General features: G+C 46.2%; 1 protein-coding gene across 2 annotated transcripts in view; it reads right to left on the bottom strand.

Annotated features, from left to right (window-relative positions):
• Positions 1–377: 377 nt before the first annotated feature.
• LOC135898650 (uncharacterized) overlaps positions 378–22,884 on the bottom strand; it is a 195,732-nt gene continuing 173,225 nt past the window's right edge. For both annotated transcript variants that reach the window (XM_065427719.2, XM_065427718.1), the window contains exons 3-5: positions 13,306–13,501; positions 4,387–4,610; positions 378–901 (exon numbers count right to left, since the gene is read on the bottom strand). In XM_065427719.2, the coding sequence (XP_065283791.2) occupies positions 478–901; positions 4,387–4,610; positions 13,306–13,501 (844 nt within the window). In that variant the 3' untranslated portion in view covers positions 378–477. The remainder of the gene's footprint in view (positions 902–4,386; positions 4,611–13,305; positions 13,502–22,884) is intronic.

Genomic DNA, 22,884 nt, shown 5'->3' with positions numbered 1-22,884 from the left:
GCACAAAATGCACTAAAATTGACTCAGAGCAACATTCTTTTTGAAACGCGCTTCTTGTCCCTTCTAGCAACAGCTGCATTTTACATTGTTCTACTTACAACAAATATTACCCTAACTAAAAAAGAGCGTGTAAGTGTCACGTAGAAAACATAAATGGGTAAATTTCTGACTAACATGACAACAAATTGCAGGAGCAGCTCAAAGCCACACAAAAACATTTTACTGTATTTCGGTCTTCAGATCAGATGGACAAAGTCGTCAAATATGGCGCAACTTGGTTGGTGAGTGAAGATATTTATAAACAAGATAGGTAACTTCAGGAGTTGCCTAAATGTGCGAGCTGTTTTCCACCATCGTTAGGCGTTGACTAAGGCAGATTTCACTCTCTCAACCATCAACTTTTATTCCTGGATACACAGACGCGAAAGAAACATATGTCAACAGCGCTGCCGATAACGCAGGCACCATTCCCGGGAACTAATTTGGATAATAGAATGGTCTCGAACTTCCAGTATCCATTCGAGTGAGGTCATCGCCGCGGTCCTTCATGGCAGCCAGTTCAGTAACATTCAGGACGCGAGCGTCGGGAGCGACAAAATCAGACGTGCCGAAAAGAACTGAGCGAACCATCTGTCCCAAGGCTGTATCGTAGTCTCTGATGGTTGTCTCGTTAAGCTCCTGACCATACAGTGGGTCCTCTTTCACATGATGGCGGTGGTTGATTAAGGTGTGCATGGCGTAGGCGTTGCGCCAGTAGGGGATGAAGTGGGGCAAGTAGATATCTGGAAGCATGTATGTCTCGAGGCCGTGGTACATGCGGTGAAACAGGTGAGGCCGCTTGTAAACCAGTTCTGTGGTCGGCACGTCTGCGGAATTGTAGTCCCACAGTGATGCATTGAACCTGCGAGCAGAGCGGTAATTGAAGGTGCCGCAACAAAACAAAACAAAGAGAAACCTCACCAAGTATACTACGCAAATGAATTTCGGTTTAAAGGTTACAATCTACATATTCAAGGAGACATGCCGTTATTTATTCATTCTCAGTTCCTTTTTTGTATTTACCATCAGGCAAAAATTGTATATTAACGTCACAATGATATTGCAAATATAGAACCAGCAGGAAAATTAGATGCCTCACTTCTCCATCTCATTCTAAGTAATTACAAGAACAGGCACTTTCTCAAAACCGCTAATGCAATACGATCTTCTTAATTCCGTTCCCAACTAAGCTACCAATTAACCACACACAGTGCATCATGATCATTTTGTTCAATTCTATGAGCCCTAATATACAGAGACAGAAATTTTGTGAGACATGCATATGAATATTGCAATTACAGGAAGTATGCCCTAAGCTCCACACAGGCCTGGAATTACGACATCCTATGGTAGCACAACCCATGGTATGCCAACTAATTTCCTGGTGTGATAGTTTTGTTAAATTAGTTGTAAATATCAAACACACTTGTTTTGCTTGTAAAACACTTGATCACAACACCGCTGCATCATCACCATAGGAACAGCGAGAGGCAAAGAAACGACCAATATTGATGGCGGTATGGGTTCTATAATTCAAGCGAATACTGCATACCTAAAACTTCAAATTTGAGTACCTCTTCTGTATACAGATTAATACAAAAAATCTAAAGGTGAGCAGGTGCTGTAGCGTTTGTTACAGATCACCGGCGGTCTTTAGGATCATTGAACGGCTCTCAACGTCTAGCTTTGATGCAAACGCTACTCACAAGGGTGACATCGTCCCGCGTAGATGTACAGAAATTCCAGAACTGTAAGCTGCATAAGTTGGGGCATATTGCCTATTGTAAAGGGCATGAATGGAAGCTAAGTAAGGACAGTCGATTTTGAATTGGTTGTTTAGTTCCATCAACTAGGAACAAATAGTGCACAGAAAAATCACTTATACGAATACACCAAGCGAGCACATTATTGAAAATTGGTAATGACATATGCTAGAGTAAAATTTTATGACTACATTACATATATAAATCTTGGAAAACTTATCACAGTCACCTATGCAACCATTGATCTCAGTTACTCAAGGACATTACATGTTGCTTTTAATAGTCGCGGGCTTTGGTCGCATTGTAACACTTATGTCATTTTTCGTAGAATTTTAGTTTGATAACAAGGGACTTAGCATGGTCAAATACAAGAACGGAATACTCCAGGCCTGCACTGATATAAAGCTTAGTTACGGCAAGTTCGGGGAACGGGACGCTGCAAAGGGATGACAGAAATTATAGGAGAACGCCGAGAATTAACAAATGAGTTTTCTTGAGTGGGTGCAGGAACCTCTCCTGTGCAGCAAAACAATATATAGAGAGAAGAAAAAACGAAGTTTTCCCTATAAATCTTCAAATCTTAAATCTTCAAATCTTCTACAAAAACTAACAAAGGTCGTGGGTGCCACAAAATGAACAGAATGGTTCAAAATCAAGTAACGAGGCTTCAGAATGCAATTTATTGGTAGAATTTATTGGCAATCATCGGCGAGAACGGGCTTTTGAAACGGAAGGGCAAAAAGATAGCTAGCGGGTGTGCCGAACAACACCGAAACTTCAAGGTCTGCTGTTGCAGCGACTACCTATGTTCACGGATTGAGCCAGAACCAGTAATGACGTGAGTAAAATACGATGCAAATACGTGGTTTCTTTTCTGCATCCCTGTGGCGTACTCAATCGTAATAGCGATTCGTAAATCGTAAATGCACATGGACGCCATCTACATTCATCATTTATTATCATCTACGTTCAATCAAATTTCCCGTCAGGAGAGCACTCGTCAAAATCCAGCTCGCCTTGTCCTTCTCGAAGGTCGCGCTGGTCACTCAGCATCTGGAACGCTAGGTCGTGGAGGCAACAGGACGCCCACACTAGATTACCACAAGCACAGATGAGCAACACGGCCAGAAACGACTGCCACAAAGTCAGTCGCACTGCACGCAAGTCATCACGGCTTCCACATGAAAGCAAGAGTGACAGCGCTCAGTCCAGGCAAAACGGAAATGGTCTAGCGAACACTGAGCGAGAACGGGAACTGTGTCGACTAAACTGTGTCAACTCACAACACCAGAGCCCACATCAGCATAGCATATAGCCTTGTGCGACCTTGACGCAAGGTGAGAGGGCACGCTTGCACGGCATGTACTGCTCGCATGTGCCTGGATGCGGCACGCTTCGCAGCGAACCTTGCCCCACTCCCTTTCCGAACCTTCCTCGAAAGGGCGCGAAAAATAGTGAAACGAGAAACCGAGCAGATACAGGTAGGGGGAGATCGAAGTGCGGGATCGTGGCCGACTTAGGAGCGTCAACTTGAATTGCCGGTCTTGCGATAAGGAGGCGCGTGGAACTGATGCGTGAGCGTTTGGCAAGGTGATGGATAAGGGCAGAAGAGGTCATTGCCGCTGTGGCGTAAAGACGGACAGCAAGGCCGACGACGATCGTGTACTCTCGCGCTCAATTTTTTTTTTTCGTTATGCAGTATTGGAATTTACACTGGGCGCCGTATCGCTTTGCTACCATCACCGCGACTTTAGCGAGTTTTTGTTTTGGGCGGCAAAATTAAGAGTACTCACTGATATTCAATCACAAAATAGATTTATTGTTCAGGACTCATTCGGCCTTAGTGAATAAAGTTCTACTGAGCTCGCCTCAATCCGACCCAGACTCACTAAAGTTATACTCAACCCGGCTCACTCGGACACAGACTCACAAGCATTTTACTCGGCATGGCTTACTCGTGCTCAGACTCACCGAACTCCTGTCCAGCAGCGCTCACTCACAGTCGCGGCTTGGTGAATGAGTCAGGTCATCGGTGAGTTTGGCTTCCTCTGCTACTTGGCGACACATTGCCGTAGCTGTGGTTGCCGGCACGCCTCATAAATAGATACGCGCGCTCAGCCAAATTAGACACACAAAGGCGTGTGTTATCTAAGAGACGGTGGCGATACAATAGAAAGACAGCTGGTGCATCAGCATAAAACGGAATCTCTTCCTGCCACGTGCCTGAGTCTCAGAAACTAACACTATTCAAATGCGTAAGTTCATTTCTTTAGTTTTCTTTAAGACATCCTTTTTTGCCTCGACATACAGATGTCTATTCCTCTTCAGTTGTATGTTAGTCGTGTTGTCTTTTTTTTTCTGTCCTCACTGTGAAATGCCATGCTGGTCGGACACTTCATTATGCACCAGATAGCTGTAAAATTTTTGCTATCTTTTTGCCGCTTTTTTGCCATTTTTTGCCACATTTTTGCCAAATTTTTGCCACTTTTTGCTTCTGCGTGTTCTCGTAATTTGACGATCTGAACTTTGTCGCTAGCGCGCAAAACATTTGTTTTCGCAACTGCTGCATCGGCGCGCTACTCACTCGCGGTAGGTGTCCATGAACAGACGCATGACACGGGAGTTGTTGTGCGCGATCATTATCATGTTGCCAAAAGTTCCATCTTCTACGCAACCCACGGTGGCCTCGTAACGAAGGAACCGTCGCAGAGACTGCACCACGAACACGTCCGCGTCGAGGTAGATGCCCCCGTAACGCATCAGGACACGCATGCGCACAATGTCCGTTGAGTGGTGGCCCCATTCTGGCTAGAAAACAAAACAAACGGCGTTGTGATGAACAGAATGCGCGCACACGATATTCTTTACCAGATGCACACACAGTTCGCAATATTCAATTTCAATCCATCGATCAATTGTGTTTTCCTGTTTGGAAAACTGAAGGCAGCAAGACAAATGCAGTCTCCCAGGAGTGTTTGTTGACCCTGGCAGAGGCGTACAGAGAATTATAAATCAATGCATTCGTCAGCTAATTGTAAACAAATGTACATTTTAAACCATAATTTTGCCAATATGCCTCGGTTATAAAAAGACGCACTGGACAGTCTCTGCAATAATGGATACCTCTGTTTCAATATGCTTCCTCTAGTTATTCGATTCCTCGATTTCAAAATGATGTACTTTCATTTCGATTTATCCTACAATAAATGTTAATTGCAATGCGCTGTCTCTGCAATTAACACTGGTTCATGTACGTTTGTCACCGACAACAGAAATGACACTTTTGTTCTATGATTTTTCAGGGTGAGTTCTTGCTTTCTGTGGCTGGCAATTGCATCGAAGCTATCTTTCGATTTCTCTTGGACGGGCACACCGCGAAGAAACAGGCAATCTTTTTTTTTCATTAAATTGCGCATTTTTATCTGCTTGCAGGATGCGACGCATTTAGCTCAACAGGTTCATTTCGCTTTTCCACCCGCCATATTGACACGTGAACTTATTTATCTTTTACGGGTGGGTGCCTTTCACCGTCTGAGAAAATTTATCGCGCTGCGCAGGATGCGGCTGCATGTTAGGCAAACTTGAGCCTGAATGTTTACATGCAGGCACAAGTTAGCCCAATAAAAGGATAGTTACATCATTCCCAGTTTTGCTGCTTTTTTCACCGTCACAACTACGTGAAAATATAGTTGCAATACTAGGAACTCGCTATGCGAATACAGATGTTAAACCGTAGGAACGCGAGTAGACGTGAAGTCCAGCATTTCTTATGTTACACCTATACACACCCCTACGAGGTAACGGAGTACATGACACAAAACTGCCCACGGAAATAAATAAGGAAGAGAATCACCATCAAAACAATCGTTAACATATAGGCAATTCCCTGACTGTGGAATAGCCATGTATATATATATAGTTAAAAAACTCGACAGTTGTAGTAGTAGTATAAAACTTTTATTTAAAAAAATCACATTCAGGCCCAGTGGGTGGGTCCCTCAGTCCAGGGCCCCACTGGCGATCGCGGCACGCCGGGCTTGGTCGAGCAGGGCCAATTGGTCCTCCCGCACCATGCTGGCTAGCCACACATCCCACTGCCGGCTGTCGGAGTTTTGCCCCATAACGGGTGATTGGGTTTCTTGTGGCCGACTCTGGCGCGACCATGTGATATGGTCAAGAGATGGCCGCCCTCCGCACCAAGGGCAAGTGTTGGGATACCGGGTGGAGTGTATGTGGTGTGGTAGGAGTAGGTGTGGGTATGTACGGGTTTGTAGTCGGCGCCAGTACCGCATTTGCGCTGAGTCCAAGGATGTGTCTGGAAAGCTATACCGTTGCCTTCCTCGTCGCTGTGCCTCCAAGATATCTTTTGCCGTGATCGGAGATTCTACGAGAGTGCGTTCCGTCGCTCGGATGCTATATTCCCGAGCGAGGCGGTCCGCCCTCTCGTTACCCCTCACTCCGGCATCTGCCGGACACCACGTACTAGCGTGGTGTTCCGTGAGATTTCTTCCTAGGATTTTGATGGTGAGTGTGGGCAGGGTGCCTGCCATGAAAAGGCGACATGCCGAGTGCAAGTCAGTTAGTATTAACGCAGAACGTGCTCTGTTTTCAGCGTCACGTATAGCCAGAGCCACCGCAGTAGTCTCTGCTGTGGCCACCGACACTGTTCTGACTGTTGCGGAAATAGTAGTTTCTGCGTTTGTGGCTACCACAGTGAAAGTTTTGCTATCCTGTTTCCACGCGTCCGTGTAATAAACCTCCGTATTTCAACCGAACCTGCGTTCGAGTGTCCTGGCCCGTGCAAGGCGCCGTTGTCTGTGGTATTTCTCGCTCATGTTTTTAGGGATTGGGGACACAGAGATCTGAGCTCGTATGTCCGGTGGGAGGAGTTCTGTTTGGTCGTTACAATGTGACGGTCTCAATGGATACACTCATCGACGGAGAAGTGTTCGACCTTGCTCCGTGGAATTGAGCCTTTCTCGTTGTGCGATCAGTGTTGGAGCCACGAGTTCTTCAAATGTGTTGCTAATACCTATTGCATTAAAAAGGGTCGTGCTAGTGCAAATCCGTAGACCAAGCGCAGCCTTATTACCTGAGCGTGCAAGGGCGTTTATTTTAGTTTCCTCTGAGTTCGATACTTTTTGGAAAGGAAGGCCAAAGGTTACACGGCCTATCATAAATGCCTGTACGAGCCTTATCGTCTCTTCCTCCTTGAAGCCTTTTCTGTTTCTTGCTACTCTGTTTATCATCCCAGACACGCTGTTAACCGTTTTCCGGAGATTTGCGATTGTGTGCCCTACTGCTCCATTTTCCTCTATCCATAGTCCGAGTATCCGATATTTAGATACCTCCTGCATTGTTTGACCACTCAGAGCAAGCTTTATCGGAAATCTATCGTCCTTTCGTGTATAAGGCGCTCTTACTTGGATTAGTTCGGACTTCTCCGGGGCGCAATTCATGCCAGTTTTGTTACATGACCCTCAACAATAATAATTGCCTTCTGGAGGGTTTCCTGACGTTCCCCTAAAGATCTCTTTGCAGTCCAGACAGTTACGTCATCCGCGTAAATCATATGTCCTAAGTTTGGGATCCGTTGTAGTTTTACCGCTAGTCCTTTCATCCCTATATTGAAGAGTAGCGGTGAAAGAATTGAACCTTGCGGCGTTCCTCTTTTGGGGTCCGTAGAACATCCGAGCGGGTGGATCCCAGCCGTATCGTGGCTTTGCGGTTGTCTAGAAAAGATTTTATGTATTCATAAGTGCGCTGTCCGCAGTGCAAGTTCGATAGTTCCGTTAGAATGCTTTCGTGCGAGATGGTACCGAAAGCTTTTTTGATATCTAATGCCACTACGAATCTGTCTGCATTTACTCTCTCTGTGTTTAATACTTCTTCTTTCTGTGCGAGAAACACGTCCTGTACCGACATATGCTGTCTAAAGCCGAACATAGTTTCCGGGAAAAGGTTGCTGTTTTCTATGTACCTAGTGAGTCTCATCTGTATAACCTTTCAAAATGCTTACCCAGACATGAGGTAAGGGATAAGGGTCGGAGGTTTTTTATGTCCCTCAGTTTCCCTGGTTTCGGTATTAGAATTATCTCTGCATGCTTGCATGCCTGTGGGATTTCACCTTCTTCAGTCCATACATGTTTGTTAAAAAGATCCGTTAGCCCTGTTAAAGCATTGAGGCTAATATTGCGAATCATGGCGTTTGTTATTTTGTCTGGTCCAGGCGCCGTATTTTTCTTGAAAGTTTGGGTTGCCGCGAAAACATCTGCCACCGATATAGAGGCATCTAGCTCCTCATTGTTCCCTCCTAAATATGTGGGAGTATCATGGTTTTGCGTGGAATTTGCTCCTATATACATGTCTTCTATATAGTGTGTCTAGGAGATGGGTGTCAGCGTCTCCAAATTCACATTCAAGTAATCGCAGATCTCGGTTCGTCACTGTTTTTGTACTTGCAGGATCTATCATGCTTCTTAAAATGGCCCATGTATTTTTTGTATGTAAGTTTTTGTGTAGAAATTCACAGAATTGGTGCCAATTATTGTTTTCTAGTGTTTGTGCATAAGCATCATTGTCATAAGCAATCACTGTCACCTGTATCGTTGCATTCATACGAGCCTGAGTTGGCGCAGAAAATGTGTAGCGTCTTCTTTGTATCTGCTGTTGCCAGTTTAAGCGTTGATCTACCATTGTTGAGCGATATTTCATTGAAATTATTTGTTTGAGACTCTCTCTCTGATTATCTCTCTTTCATTAGCGTTCATGGATTTTTACCTCGGGAGGAACGTACCACACTTATTATTCTATTGTTATTACTTCGTCTGTTACTTGATAACCATCAGGTACCTCATTTTCACTCAACGTTTGCTTTCACTTAAAGTTAATCCGGATTATTAGATGTCATGATACATCACGTATCGTCAGCGTACATCACTACGTTAAAAGACTTATACTATATAAAGAACTATATATGCCGAATCGCTGCCATAAAGAGATGAAAATTAGTGATCCAGGTACGATCCTTGTAGGCCACTGGTGCGCTACTCTCGCATAGAAGACGTGATGGTATTCATTAGCACTGCTCATATAGTATTTTTATGGTAATGGGAACGTAGCTCAATACATTCCCATGAAAACCGTAATTTAATCATTGATTTTCGCATACCTTGTAATAAGAGCATCAAATGCTATTTCGAGATAAAAAAAGATAATCCTATAAAGCGACGCCGATAAACGATGTGTGTTATTTGAGAAAGGGTCTTAGCGGCAGTGATGGTACTGTGTACGGTGATTGCTACTGTGTCCTTCATACGTCATTCCACGTGACATCTAGTGAAGGTGCTATTCCTTCATGCACCGGACACCCCCGACAAGCCGTGACCCATGCGCGAACCCCAACGAGTACACCAACGTAGTCCCGGACCATCGAGCAAGCCCCGTCTTCAGCAGCTGCCCCCGGAGCACGGACGTCTACCTGAGAAGACCAAGAAGATTGTGGCCAAAGCAACCATAATGGCAGCCCCAGTGTCACCCATCGTATGTCAACAGCCCAGAGCGCCCCCTACCTTCCGTGTAACTACGCCGGAGGATTAGGAAACCTGGCTCGAAACCTTCGAAAGAATCTCGACCTTCAACAACTAGAGTTCTGAGGATAAGCTACATGTGCACTGCTCCTTGGAAGATGCCGTGAGGACTTGGTTCCGGAACCAGGAGCCCGCCCTTACAACATGGGAAGTGTTCCGCAGTAACTTGCTGAGGACGTTCACGAGCGTTGTCAGTGAAGAAAAGGCCAAAGTTCTGCTGGAAACCCGAGCCCAACTACCCAATGAGACCATTGCCATCTTCAGGCAAGAGATGACCCGACTTTTCCGGCACGCGGACCCGGAAATGTCCGAAGAGGAAGAAGTGAGTTTCTTGATGCGAGGCGTGAAGCAAGAACTTTTCGCCGGACTCATCAGAAACCCACCGCAGACCGTACCCGAGTTCTTGACAGAGGCAAAGACGATTGAGAAAACTTCAGAAATGCGCACTAGGCAATATAAGCGTCAAGTGCTGACACATCAGGGCGCCATTCAAGCACTGGGTTCCGGGGATCTGCAAGAGACCATCAGGGCCATTGTGCACGGAGAACTGCGCATGGTCTTGCCTTCGTCGCAGACTCAAGTGGCCTCAATCGCTGACATCGTGAAGGATGAGGTTCAGCGATCGCTTGGAGTTGCTGAGGCGTAAGCTCAATTACCGCAGCCCCAGCCAGAAGCGATGACCTACGCCGCTGTCGCACGCCGTCAAGGTCCCCCTTCACGATGTCACTAGGGCCCTGTAACGCCCCAATTCCGTGGTCCGCCACCGCCGCCGCCAGCACGCCCACCCGTCGCCCAGCGCACCTACGCGAGAAAGACGGACATTTGGCGCACCCCCGACTACCGCCTGCTCTGCTACCACTGCGGCGAAGCGGGCCTTGTGCACCGCCAATGCCCATAGCGCGACTTGGAATTGCGAGGCTTCGCCGTCAACGCAGTGCTCACGAGGGAAGGTGAACGCCCTCGTGACATCGCCGACTACCTCGCCGCGACTCAGTGGAGCCCTCGACGACCGTCCCATTCGGCATCACCAGGGCGCTGCCGGTCGCCGCAGCGCTGTCCATACACTAGCCGAGCCCGGGGCCGGTCCGTGAGTCCATACCCGGGAAACCATACCCGCAGCAACCGATGGAGGTGCGGTTGCTCTTCATCGAACTGCCGAAGATCCTCCGCTTGCCTACGAAGACTACGAAAAGACTACCTCGACGACATAAGGACACTCTGGCGTCCCAACAAAGTCTGGAAGCAAAGAATACGCAAACGAAAGACCACCTGACGACGCCACCTACCAGCCACAGGTAAACGCGACACAGCCGTGAGCCGACGCCAAGACCTAACCATAACGCAAGGCAAATAACCACCGACCTCGACGTGCTCATCGACGGCCACGCATTCACCGCCTTAGTAGACACAGGAGCCGATTACTCAGTCATGAGTGGACCCATCGCCGCCCAGTAGAAGAAAGCTAAGACTGCGTGAGAAGGCCCGTGAAATCGGACCACTCGAGGACACATCATAACGCCTATTGGAATCTGCACGGCAAGAATTAGCATTCATGACCGGACTTACCCTTCCAGTATCGTTATACTCCAACAATGTTCACAAGACGTCATTCTCGACATGGACTTCCTGAACCAACACGGCGCAATCATCGACCTGAAGCCAAAGTCAATAACGCTGTCGGAAGATCAAGCTATACCGCCGGAGAGCCATCGGAGTCACCATGCCTTGAGCGTGCTAGAAGATCAAGTGGGCAACCCGCCTAGCTCCAGCATTGTTATTTCAGTCGGCACCTAAACACCTGCTGACGTAGAAGGCGTCATCGAAGGCGACCATCGTCTACTGCTAGACCATGAAATTTGCGTCGCTAGAGAGATCGCTCGATTGCGCGGAGGAAACACGAAGTTGATGTTGACAAACTGCAACCAGGAGTTCAAGCACATCAACAAGGGCTCGACGATCGCATATACCGAGGAAATTCTAGAGCAATGCGTTTGTCCTCTCGGATTCTGCCGCATCTGCACCGACGACCGTAGTTCCCGAGCCAGACATCGATATAAGTCCAAGTCTCCCCGTTAATAAGCAGCAACAGCTCAGAAGTCTGCTTCAACGATACAAAGATACTTTTCGACGTCATTGAAAATTTCACAAACACCAGTTGCAATGCATCGCACCATAACCGAAGAGTGCGCTCGACCACTCCGCCAGAGCCCTTACCGAATTCCGACGGGAGAACGCGAAGCTGTAACACAACAAGTCGACGAAGTGCTGGGCGAAGACATCACCCAGCAGTCGAAAAGCCCGTGGGCGTCTTCTGTTGTCTTACTGAAGAAAAAGGACGGGACGGAACCCTACGTTTCTGCGTCGATTATCGTCAACGGAACAAGATCATGAAGAAGGACGTATACCCAGCCTCTCTACCAGATATCACGTGGAGTGACTTATGAAGAACACAGTAGCAATAATGCGAAAGACAAAACTAACTTTTAATGGGTGAACCTGTGCCAACAAGAACAGGCTGCCTTAAAGAACGGCGACAACGGCGAACACAGGCGGCGATCGCCAGAATCTGATCAGCGGGTCAAACGCGTCGGCTTTTATAGATCAGTCGTCGAATGTTCCAGCGTAACCCCTGGGACCCGCCTCCCTTACGCAATGCTCGACACCATTCGCGTTGCGCATACATGCACTCAGATTACACATGGTTCCGTGACAACAGACAGCAGATAGAAGTATCAATAATATTCTAGAAATTTCCGATACATGTACACGCGTCCTGCGCTGATTGATAACAATTTTTAGAGGTTAAAAGCGCTCCGCCGTAAAAGATAAACGAGTTCACGTGTCATTATGATGAGCTCGGTATTGTTCAATGTCATAATAGACAATGTATTGAAAATCTACTTTTTTAATGATCCGAAAAGTTGGGAGAATTCTTGTAAATTGTTCCTAGTAAATCAGATGTGTGATTCCGCAAACAAAATTTGTGCGAGGAAAACCTTCCCGATGCTCAGAAATATTTACAGTCATAATTGAATTTGGGCTATTTGGCATCTGCAGCCTAGCATTGCTCAAGTATGCTAGCCTTAGCAGAACCTAAACGTTCGTTTGCAAGCTCTGAACATGTGGCATACAGAGAACTGAACCGTCCTAGACAGCCCTAGTACACCTCCATCTCACTCTGCATAAAGCTTTGAGCGACATTTCATTATCTTGACCAACTGTCAGTCGGTGCCAGGAGCTTCAGAGCTTTACCTTTTAAATATGTACCGCTTGGAATATACTGGTATATTTAGGAGGAACATCCTAACTACTTATCAAAATTCAATTTACATCTTACTATGATTTAAGTACAGAAGTCATTTACGACGGTACCTTAATATTTTAACTGATCCAAATGATTTGTATCCAAAGTTAGCATTTGCACGATGCTGTAGTACACTTTCTTCGAAGTATCACTATTACTTCGAAAATATATTTTTTTGTAAAAAATGTTGTTTTTATTTCCTCGTAACTATTCTCCTTTAATTATAGCGACCGCTTTGTTACAGTGCAAGGACGGCCCATAAACGTTGAATGAAACTTTTTAGCTGTCAAAATAAAACATTCTGCAAGGCCGCTTATTAAACAGTATTCAAGAGAACATCTCAAAATAAGTAAAGTAAAAAAGTCAAACAAGACACCAACAATTAAACGACTTGTTGTGTGCACCGCGTCGTCACCAGACAACAGTGCCAAGGTTCAGTGCAGGCACATAATGTTAATTGTTTACACTTTCTCGAGTCACCCTTAGGTGTCAGATAGAGGACATCACTACAGTTATCATTTAAAGGTAGCACCTAGGAAGAGAACCAAGCATAATTCACTGTGATGAGTTGCGTAGGGTGTCCGTCTCCGAGGCTAAGACATTCACTTACATTTATAGGTGTGCCGAAGATGTCTTTGGGGAATACTGTCGGCACATAACTGAACGGAATGCCTTCAACCAAGCGAGCGTAGGGCCCAGTGAATCCACACGGACTACAGTGGACCATTATCTTCTGCGGTCTGTGGTTGAGGTACATAGCGCGGTAGAACACAGCGTCAGGAAAGCTGAGCTCCGCCTGATTGTACCTGGGACAAAGGCAACGATATCTTCATTTATTGGCACTAGAGCATGCCACACTTGACAGTTCGTCATTTACTCCATTTATGCGAAGGGATTCTGAGCGTACTATAAGGAGACGTCTATCGCAAAGCTGCAGAAGTGTTTGCAAGCAACAACTACAAAAAAAGACGATTGCAGTGCTACGCTTTAAAGGATGGTATGCAGAATATTTTTTTTGTGAATTAGTAAAATTGTATATCCTCATAATGTCTACCGCGAAAGGTTGGTTTATAATTTCTATTAAGCATGTCATACTACACAGGAGGATAAATTAGAGGTTTGTATGCAATAAATAAATAAGAACAAAAGTAGAGAACACGACAATATCGTGCTGCTTATTTCAGCTCCTCCTGACCATACTGGTGGTGTTGGTAAAAATATCTTCACTTATTGTCACTAGGTCAAGCCATCTCTGCTAGTTTATTGTTAACTTCGCTTATTTAAACAGATTCTAAGTGCATTATAATGACGCGTCTGTAGCAATGCTGCAGAAGTGGTTGCAAGCAACAAATATACAGAAAGAATACGATTGCACTTTTACGCTTTGAAGCATGGTAGGCAGAGTACTTATTCTAGTCAATATTAACATATAACATTCGCATAATGTCTACTATAACTTGCACAGTAGCGCAGAAGCACTGGAAAGATGGGACACGGCGTTGTTTCCCCTCTTTTTCTTTCATTTTTTTTCGTCTGCCACGTGCTTCTGCTCTACTGTGTAAATAATGCAATACCACCAACTATCCCACCAGATAGTCATTTTGAATTTCTAGTAGCCGCAAAAGGCTGACTTATGACTTTGTGTAAGCATTTATTGATGTAGAGGATGAAAAATTGAAGGCTAGCACGCATTCAACAAACAAGAGAAAAAGTACAGAATGCGACAACACGGTGCCGCTTATTTCTAAGAGCAATCTCTTTCTTAGCGATGTACTACCACTTTTCCGTATCAATTATGTTTCACGTCCTTAATCATGGGCCTGTCCCTGACATAGTGCAGCCATAGATATGTGGGCTGGCATGTGCTACCAAGACCACTGGCCACCACGTCGTTGCCAACGGATATGTGTTTAATAGCACTTAAGCAAACGTAAATAAAAATTGCAAGGCGCTTAAACTTCGCCTTCAAGAGTGGAACACGATAACACCCAAAGATCACTGACTGCTTCTCATGCTTCCTGGCAACTCATGCTTATGTAACCTGACATTTACCGGGAAAGGCTGGCGGCGAACGCTATGCACGAAAGCAACTTCTCTGGTAAAAACGCGGCCTCTTGCGTGGGCCGATCCCGGAGGTCGTGCACTGTAGCGCCACACAAATTAAAACATTTCCAGCTTCCCATTATTGTTTCGCACATTTAATAATTAACTCGGATAACATATAAAGTAAAAGGCACGTGCTAACGGTGTTTTCTTTCACGACACTTATTCGTGGGCTGTCGTCTTCAAAATTCCGAGGAGTGACTTCATCAAGAATGAACGACAAGGTATGGGCACCATTAGAGACAGAATTGTGCGACATCATAACGCGCATATACCGCATGTCGTATAGCAAGGCATGTCATATACATATGCCTAAATACATACGAAGTCCTCCGTTCCTGGACAAGCCCACCGGCGCCGTAATTTATGCGACACGGAGCCCTTGACACTCTCGCGTTAAGATTGTCCGACAAAAGAATGGAACAGAGGACCCCCAGCACATCATCCCATGCTCTAGTCCTTAGCCCACGGATATACATGCCCCACCCATTTCCCGAATGGCTCCTTAGCCATTTCCCGAAGGCAAGCCAGAGCTTTCCAAGGCGCTTGGCGGCTTGTATCACAATAGCAATTCTGTGAACAATCCATGCCATCTTTCACGATCGTCGCTAATTGCACACAAAATTGTGACTTCCTCGGGTTTCTAACTTTTTCTCAATACAGTACTCATATCCTACTCTCAAAACCCTGTGCTATGCCGGATTAAGGGTCCAGTGTCGCCCGCTGCATGCTGGGCAGTTGCGGTATACTGGGAGGCACTGGCTACCGGTGCTACAAGCAGCGCCAGAGCGAGATAAACGCGGTGCCTGGCTACGGCATATATTTTTTTTAACGCAGAAAACGTTAGAGAGTGTTTGAGAGCAATAAAAATTTCGAGAACAACTAAAGATTCCATTACCAGGATTCCATCATCTAACCTGTACATCACGAGCTCAGTACTTTACCTCTAAGCCATGACAATTTATGCATAATTAATCATACAGACGCAGCCGCAATTATACATCCCAGATATGCCTCGAAGAGACATGGTAGATAGGCTATCACCCCGCTACTAAATCCTCACGCCTTTATCAGGAAGAAAAGGTTGTCCGCATGCAATGGTATGCACGGAAGTACCACAACACTTATTTTCTATGCGATCGGTACTTTAACTTAGAAAAATGTCCTAAATGAGCCGTCAATCCGGGACGCTGTATGGGCTGTTAGTGCCGATTTTGATAGCCGTTTCTTGTTCTTCGAGCAAGGTATATGCAACATTTCCTTAGTTTAACGATTTGTTTCAATCGGCACGTCTGTCTAGTCCCATATTTTCGTCAGAGAAGCGTAGGCTTGTGCTGGCAGCCTTCAGCGACAGGCCATATACCCATCTTTATAGCACACCACATCGGCGCTCATGGCTTATGGGCTGATATTGTAGACATAAAAAAATGTTTATTTAAGAAAATCGATGCAAAACATGAAATATAGAGTGATTTATCCTTGTTAGACTTGTTGATTCATGAGCCCAGTCGGGCCGATGGCGTGTAGACGCTAGGCCTAGGCTTCGCTGGAAGGGGCCGATCTCGGCGCGGGTACCTCGCGATTGCTAAAATGTTTGTGTTTGTGCCTCAGAACCTTTAATTAATATGTTATACAATCAATGGAAGTGGAATCGCACAAATAGCCTCAGCTTTGTGATCGGTGTAATAATATCAATCACCGGCAAGCTTCCTGGAGTACGTTCGACCTTGTCTGAAGGACTTCTCGATTTCGTGTCGACTCCACAACACCTCGACAACAGCGACAGCTCGCAGTCATCGGCTGTGCACAAAATACTACAAAGAAGGCGTTTTCGACGTTTCCGTAATTTTGTTCGAGAATATTGCTATCTACTCAGTCAAAAGGGAAATTCAAAAACCGAAAGTGATCTTCCGTGTCACATCGTTAGCATCATCAGCAGCATCTCGGTTTTTTCGTTCCACGCGTTTATCTTTTGGTGTCGGGAGCGCCCGTGCCATTTCGCCGTCGGTAATGGATCAGGCCTTGGCCGGCTTGGAGGACACAGTGTGCTATGTCGATGATGTCCTCACAGCAGGAAAGACCAAACACGAGTGCGTGATATGCACCAAACAGGTGCTACAGAGATTACGGAAGCATGGAATACGGGCCAACGCCGATTAATGTAAATTTTTGAAACACCGTGTGCACTACCTAGGTCACGAAATCGACGCAGTCTGCATTTATCTCACGAAGGATAAAGTGGAAGTCATATCGAGGGCTCCAACCCCCACTGGCGTCTCCGAACTGAAGGGTTTCTTGAGACTCGTGAATTTTTACGCTTGATTCCTTTCCTAAATATTAACGACCTTAGAACCGCTCTACAAGCTAGTTTGAAATTCACATTAGCTGCAATTCATTACCACCACAACGGTATCAATAGCCTACACAAACAGGGAGGCGGTGCCTTCAATTAATGTCAGTGTACCGACAAACCGTCGTCAAGAAACCTGTTCCCAATATATTGTCTCCTCTATAAATGAAAGAAACAAGGGAAAAAAGACGCCTATGACCCCGGTAGTCCACTTGAAGAAGGGAGCCAGTAACCGCAAAGCTGAGCCCTTGTGCAGCAGGCGGCAGGGGCTGGTTACTGCTGAGGAGATAAGTGCAAGATGGCATCGCGGCTCCGGCAGAGCATGTGACAATCCCTCGGCGACCATATTGAGGGAGCAGCATCCTATTGGAAGTTACTTCTGCAAGGCCTTTCGCAAAGCATCGTCACGGTGCTGGCCGCAGCATCTGGCGCACCGATCTAGCTGTCCTACCGTGTCTGCGACAATACTCACACCACCTTTGCAGCGGTGGCCTGCAAGTCGTTTCCTCCTCCCAATATTCCGTGAATTCCTACAATAAACTTCCACCTGGATAACAACAGCGTCAATATACAGCCTCAACACTTCTTTGGCGAGCTCGTCATCATCGTTCTCCCACCGATTGATCATCGGCAGCCGGTTACCTGCCTGGTCCTTCTGCCAGTGGTTCTCAACTAACGCGTGTTTTCCGGCCTTTCTACCCATGACCTAAAAGCATGCTAGACAGTCTATTGTTTGAGTGCCATTGATGACTTTTGTTTCCTTGTAAAAGTAGGATCTTGGCTCCTCAGCGGGCTAACTGGTGTTCTCCTGCACCTCGCCTACACGTCGTCATTGCGTTTCACAACAGACCTTTACGACTACCTGCTTCCGTCACGGCATACACATTTGTGTGCGAGGCTTATTTTTGTCGTTACTGTACAGTAGCAGCAAGGAATTGATCAGGGTAAATTGAGCAGTCTGTTTACTAAAGTACCTCCATTTTACTTCTGAGGGAAATCGTTACATATTTACGACACTCGTGGCGTGTCTTACTGTATACGACAGCATGCCGTTCGAAGGTTCGGACACGAATCTTTATTGCTTCCGTCTCGGAGCATATATATACGAAACAGAGAGGGGGAACGGGGAAAGGGAGAGCAAGGGAAAGACGTCAAACGATAAACGCACGTGCCGTCAGCGCATGCAAGGCAGTCTGATTGGGGCTCAGGTCAGATTACAGACGACCGCTCTGATGAAGGCACAAACGTTTTTGACGGGACGCGTATTTCGTGGGGTGTTTCAGTACCCTTCGGAAAATAAGTTTATTTTTTCCTTCCTGTCAATTCCTGCAGCAAACAATAACATATTCATTTAATTTGTGCCGGTGATTCAATAAGTTTTATGAAGAAACGTAGGATGCCTGACTCAACAATAAATAGGGAAAATATGGGGAAGGCTGGAAATGGAAATTGAAGACAGTGAGCAAAACGGAAACAAGGTAAAGGCAGGAGTCAACATTTCGGCAAGTTGACTTCTCATATTCAAGGAGAGATACTCTTTACTGAGCACAGTATATATAAGTAGAGTTCTAAAGGGAGAGGAGGCAAGGCGGGCGTACGAGGTAACGACCGAGGGTATGTTAGCAGCGAGGGTATAGAACTGAGAAGAACAATGTCCTTTCCAACTCGGTGGAGGAACCTCAGAAAGCGCCGGGTGGCAGACGGCTGACGTGTCACCGGCTGACACGGCTGGTGACATGGGCGTGCGTCAGCCGGCGGTTTGTTTTGATAAGAGCCTGCACGACGATGGGGGGATTATCTGTCCCGCTGCAGATCAGTGGAGCCGATTATCGCTTCCCCTCCCCCGTTGTCCAGGCTCCTTCCGCGAAAATTGTTCGGAGCACTTCCACCCTGTGAAAAGAGAAGTCCAGCGAAGCTGGCGATGTGGTTGGTTTTGCAATGTTCGGGTTTTCCTATGTTGGGGGGGGGGGGGGTATTTGCGATGTTGAATTTGACTAATATGAGTTTAGTATTGGGCGAATAAAGAGACATTTACTGAAAGAGCGCAGCTGTCATCATTTGTTGCGCGACCATTGTAATAATTGCCTTGGGATCACTGTGGTACACGGCAACTGGCTGCATTTCACTGTGTTAAGGTGGAACCGCATGGCGCGATTTCAGGCGCGGTGAGACGCGCGCGTCATTTTGACGGGTGCTCAGCATGATCTGTCACGAAATCGCGCCGCCGCGTTCTGCTGCTCGGAGTATAAAAAAAAACGCGTCGCGCGGCGCGTGCGCCAATCAGAGTTCAAGTAAGTCACGTGGCATTTTGGTTTTGCAACCAGATGGCCCTGCTCTCTGCGCATCTCTAAAGCCCCTTCATAATTTGAAAGTAGCGACACTCTCTTGCTCACGGCGCTTTCCTCCTCGATTTTCCTCGCCCGCCGGTGCGCACGGCACGCTTTTCCTCCTGGGCTTTCGCGGATGGGCCGCAGGATTCTATGGAGGCGTGTTATTTTGGGCCAGTAGCACGCTCCAGTGGGGTTGAAAATTTTGAGAAATTCTAGTAACAGCATCGATAATGCTGGAGGCGAAGTTTATGAGGAGGTTGGTTTTTTTTCTTAAAGCCTTATGAATGGGGTATACTGATGTAAAGGGAGCTTTGAGGCGAGTTCTATACTCTAGACAATTTTTCTGCCACATGATCACATGCTTTACTTCGTGCCTCTGATCTAGCATTGCTTGTGACAAACATCCCTTGCGTGTGGCTTATTGAGCGAAAGCCTTAGATCTCTGTTTCAAGGTCCCATTGTGAGCTACAGAAATATCACCTGACCGGAGGAAGGCGGGAAGCGAACCAAAGCATGTGCAGCCGCGTATAAGAGATGATTAACGATTAGCAAAGTAATCATTGATTAGGGATTGGATTAAGATGAATTCGGTTGTATTCAGGTGGATTAAAGTCGATGAAGGTGCATTAGGGTGAATGAAGGACTATGTTTGATTAAGGTCGATGAATGCGGATGAAGGTGCGTTGAGGTGCATTAAGGACGATTATAGTGGATTAGGGTGGATTAAAATGCAAGAAGGATAACGGTGGATTAAGAAGGATTAAGGTGCATTTAGGAAGATTATGGTGTGTTAGAGTGAATTAAAGTGAATGAAGGAGGATTAGGGTGGCCTAAGGTAGATGAATGCGGATTCGGGTGGAATAAGGTGAATTAAGGACAATTACAGTGGATTAGGGTAGATTAAAGTGAATTAGGTAGCATTAGGGTTGATTAAGGAGGAATAAAGTGCATTAAGGAGGGTTAGAGTAGAATAAGGTCGATGAAAGTAGATTAGGGTGCATTAGGACGACTTTCGTGGATTATGGTGGAATAAAGTGAATGAAGGAGGATTAAGATCGCTGAATGTGGATTCGGTGGATTAATGTGCATTAGGAGGATTATGGTAGACTAATCGGTCTTAATACTCAATGAACCCTAACTCTCCTTAGACGACCCTAATTCACCTTAATACTCCCTATCCACCTTAATACAACCTAATCAACATACATCGACCCTAACGCACCTTAGCTTACCCTTTACGGCCTTAATCCTCCTTTATCAACCCTAATCCATCACAGTCCGCCCTAATCATCCTTCATTCACCTTAATCCTGCATCATGAATGAACCTTAATCCAACTTAATCCTGATTAACAGTCCCAATCTACCTCAATACACCCTAATACACCTCTATCAAACCTAATCCAGCTCCATGGTCCCTAATTCACCCTAATAGGTCTTAATCCTCCTTTATAAACCCTAGTTCACCTTAATCCACATTATACGACCTTGCTCTCCCTTTACCCACCTTAATCCACCGTAATCATTGTTCATGCACACTAACCCACCTTAATCGGTATTAATACTCTCATCAACCCTTCTCCTTAATCCACCATAATCCGCGTTATTCCTCCTCCCTCACCTAAATGTTTATTCATGCATCTTAATCCTCTCTTAATACACTCCCATTCACCTTATTCTTCTTTAATACATTTTAATCAACGTTAATCATTCCTAATCCACCTTATGTCAATCACTAATGATTCATTAATTAACTTGGGTAATCATTCTGTTTTACATGGGTGGACATGCTTTGGGTCACCTCTGGCCTTCCTTGGGCCACGTGATACGTCTAGTTTACAGCGCGACCTTGAAACAGATCTAAAGGCTTGGAACCTGGAATACCACGGGTATACTTGCCACAAACTTTTCCAGGGCGCAAGGCAAAATCTATAATGCCGCACTTCCGACTGAATAACAACAATTAGAGACGTGCGAGGTGAAGGAGCCGTCCCAGCATATTAAGCATACTGAGGACAACCGCAACAAAAACGCTGGTGAGCACGCCAGAAAAATGAAAAAAAAAATGCAGCATTACGGGATGCTTTGCTACGAGCTCTAGAAGGATGCCTCAGCTCGCAAACAACGCTGTTCTTTGTCGGAACAAAGTTCTTTTGGCCAATGTCATGCAGGCACTGCGTTTTGCGCAAGCCGTCACGCCTTCCTTGTGGTATGATAAAAACGGCATAACCATCTTCAGGCTTTTTGCTGCAGTTATATTTATGCCCAACAGTCCGGCATAGCGCTACAACGTTCAGTACGCCGAGCTAAAGTGCCGAGCCAGCTCTCCTCAGGAGGAAAATGGCGCGAACGAAAAAGAAAAACACAAGCAAAACTCAAGATCCGCGAGTTTCCAAGGGCAACGGCAGGGAGACCAATCGTCGTGCAGAAAAACGGGGGCAAAACTGGTTGCCGCGGGGGAACGCGGGAAGAGCGAGGAGGAGGCGAGGAGGTCTCGCGGCGGCGGCAGAGTTCAAAGAGTGTCGCTACTTTCAAATTATCAAGGGGCTTTACGCATCTCGACGGAACCTCTGTGGCGCATTTATTTTTTCTCGAAAAAACTGGTGCGTGCCTCAAAGAAAGCACGTGCTACCGTGATTTCGCTCGCGCATCGTGTTGGTTCCTGCATCGTGTTCACCAAAATAGACAAAGAAACCTCCAACGAGGCCCTAATAACTGAAGTGGAGAAGCGTCGCGTCCTGCAGGACGTACGCGACCGCAATTACAAGAACAACATCAAACGTGACCAGGCTTGGCGAGCTATAGCAGATACCGTCAGCGTAGACGGTATAGCAGATGACCTCAGCATCCCCCTAAAATGTAGCGATCGCCTCTTCTGATCGGTAGTAAGCGGCCGACACTCTGTTTTCTATGTGAAGTTGTAAACAAGCAGCGGCCTCTCAGCCCGCGGAAGGTACATAGTCACAGTTTCGCCCCCAATTTTCCTGCTTGAAATTAAGCTTGATAAGTACACTCCGGAGAAAAATGTCGCGGCCTAATTACACTAACATCATTTTTATTGTAGTGTTATCTGTGTTTAAGGGCACATTGTATATGCGGTAGCAGAGACAGTTAATGTCGTTGAGAGTCATGTTGTCTATCAACCCGGAAAACTCGACGCGAAAGCACCGCTCCCTTTTTTCGTGCGGGTGCTCGCGCGTCGGGGGCAACGCGAGCGTGCGCCACGCCATAGGTTTTTCGCTCGCGGAAAACGCGCGGTTGAAAGGCGGTTGAAGGATTTAAGGATTATCGCTAGGCTAGCCGCAGTCACGTGCCCCTTGAGGAACATGCGACATGTCTCCTGGGAGTCTGTGACCAGGACCAAGTCCCTTTGTGAACGCTCGGCGTGAGCGAGTGCGATCACCCCTG

This window comes from Dermacentor albipictus, chromosome 8 (assembly GCF_038994185.2).
Source record: "Dermacentor albipictus isolate Rhodes 1998 colony chromosome 8, USDA_Dalb.pri_finalv2, whole genome shotgun sequence".
In the NCBI taxonomy this organism is placed as follows: domain Eukaryota; kingdom Metazoa; phylum Arthropoda; class Arachnida; order Ixodida; family Ixodidae; genus Dermacentor; species Dermacentor albipictus.
This window is presented reverse-complemented; position numbering and strand designations above follow the sequence as displayed.